Source organism: Lactuca serriola, chromosome 9 (assembly GCF_051521515.1).
Source record: "Lactuca serriola cultivar US96UC23 chromosome 9, Lser_US96UC23_V15, whole genome shotgun sequence".
Classification (NCBI taxonomy): Eukaryota; Viridiplantae; Streptophyta; class Magnoliopsida; order Asterales; family Asteraceae; genus Lactuca; species Lactuca serriola.
Genome location: NC_136416.1, coordinates 70,598,771 through 70,600,000, shown reverse-complemented (window position 1 = coordinate 70,600,000; position 1,230 = coordinate 70,598,771). Strand labels below are relative to the sequence as shown.

Sequence of the window (1,230 nt, the reverse complement as noted above, 5' to 3'; positions counted from 1 at the left end):
ACTTTCAAATGGAAGATACAAAAGTTGCTTACATAGAGCTGTGGTAAACAACAAAACTCCAAGAAAGTCACTTGCTTTCTTTCTATGCCCAAAGAAGGATAAGGTGGTGAGCCCACCAAAGGAATTGGTGGATGAAAATAACCCAAGGGTATATCCAGATTTTACATGGGCTACTTTTCTTGAGTTCACTCAGAAGCATTACAGAGCTGACATGAACACCCTCCAAGCTTTTTCAAACTGGGTTGAACAGAAAACCAGCACAACTTGATATCACATCCATCAATGTCAACTAGTGTACTACTCTCTTTTTCTTTCCTCTCTTTGACACGCAAACATGAATATAGATGAAGCTGGATGATAATTGTCAAGGAGGGTTAAAGACTTAAATCAATATGCATGAAGATATATGCATGCTTTCATATCTTTCTCCTTTTTGTATTTTTAGGGTGACAATTGAAGGAGGAAAGCAATGTTAAGGACCCAAGGCAAGATTTTAATCTTCTTTGGGGGCTAAACTAGGAATAAAGAGAAGCATATAAATGAGCCAATTTTGTAATTTTCTTTTGGACTATATGTAGAAAAGCTTATTCAGTACCATTATCCTAGTATTTTAGCTGCTACTTGTATATATAAATGCCAAAAAAATATTCACTCATCACTAGTAGCGTTACCCTCTTTCTTTATATTCAATCCACGTTTCGTTTATGAAGTTTTGTCTTTTGTATTTATATCCAAATCTTTCCTCTAAATAATCATTCTCTTGGGAGCATAACTTGATTTACCTTCTTAAATCCATGCATATAGACTCGCATGGAGAGTATACGCCTGTTTCCTTTATAAACTATGCTTAAAACTAGCTAAAACATGAATGAAAAAAGATTGTCACGTGCACAATCAAAAGCTACTTGGGTATGCTTAGAATCGATGTTTGAAACAGCATAAAGATAAGCAACCACTTCAAATTAAAGTACGTACATACATGCACAATGAGAAGCTAATACGGCTTTCAGGCCGTCGTTGCCGGAAATTAAGTCCTTGGAACCGATGTCTCATAAAACAAGTCAACGTACATTAAACAGACAAAAGAAGTATTTTATATACATATAATAATTACACGTGAAACGTATTATTATAATCAAATATATCTAAAAAAAAAAAACAAACTAAAACCATTGATGAAGACACAATACCTTATCATGGAATGTAAAAGGTAAAACATTTCAAGATTTA

At 33.9% G+C, this 1,230-nt stretch overlaps 1 protein-coding gene across 1 annotated transcript in view; it reads left to right on the top strand.

The window, feature by feature from the left end:
• Window positions 1–655, top strand: part of LOC145073226 (gibberellin 20 oxidase 1-B-like) — a 1,937-nt gene extending 1,282 nt beyond the window's left edge. The window contains exon 3 of the mRNA XM_079019786.1: window positions 1–655. This exon is cut by the window's left edge and continues 2 nt beyond it. Within this exon, the coding sequence (XP_078875912.1) occupies window positions 1–268 (268 nt within the window). The 3' untranslated portion in view covers window positions 269–655.
• Window positions 656–1,230: the final 575 nt, after the last annotated feature.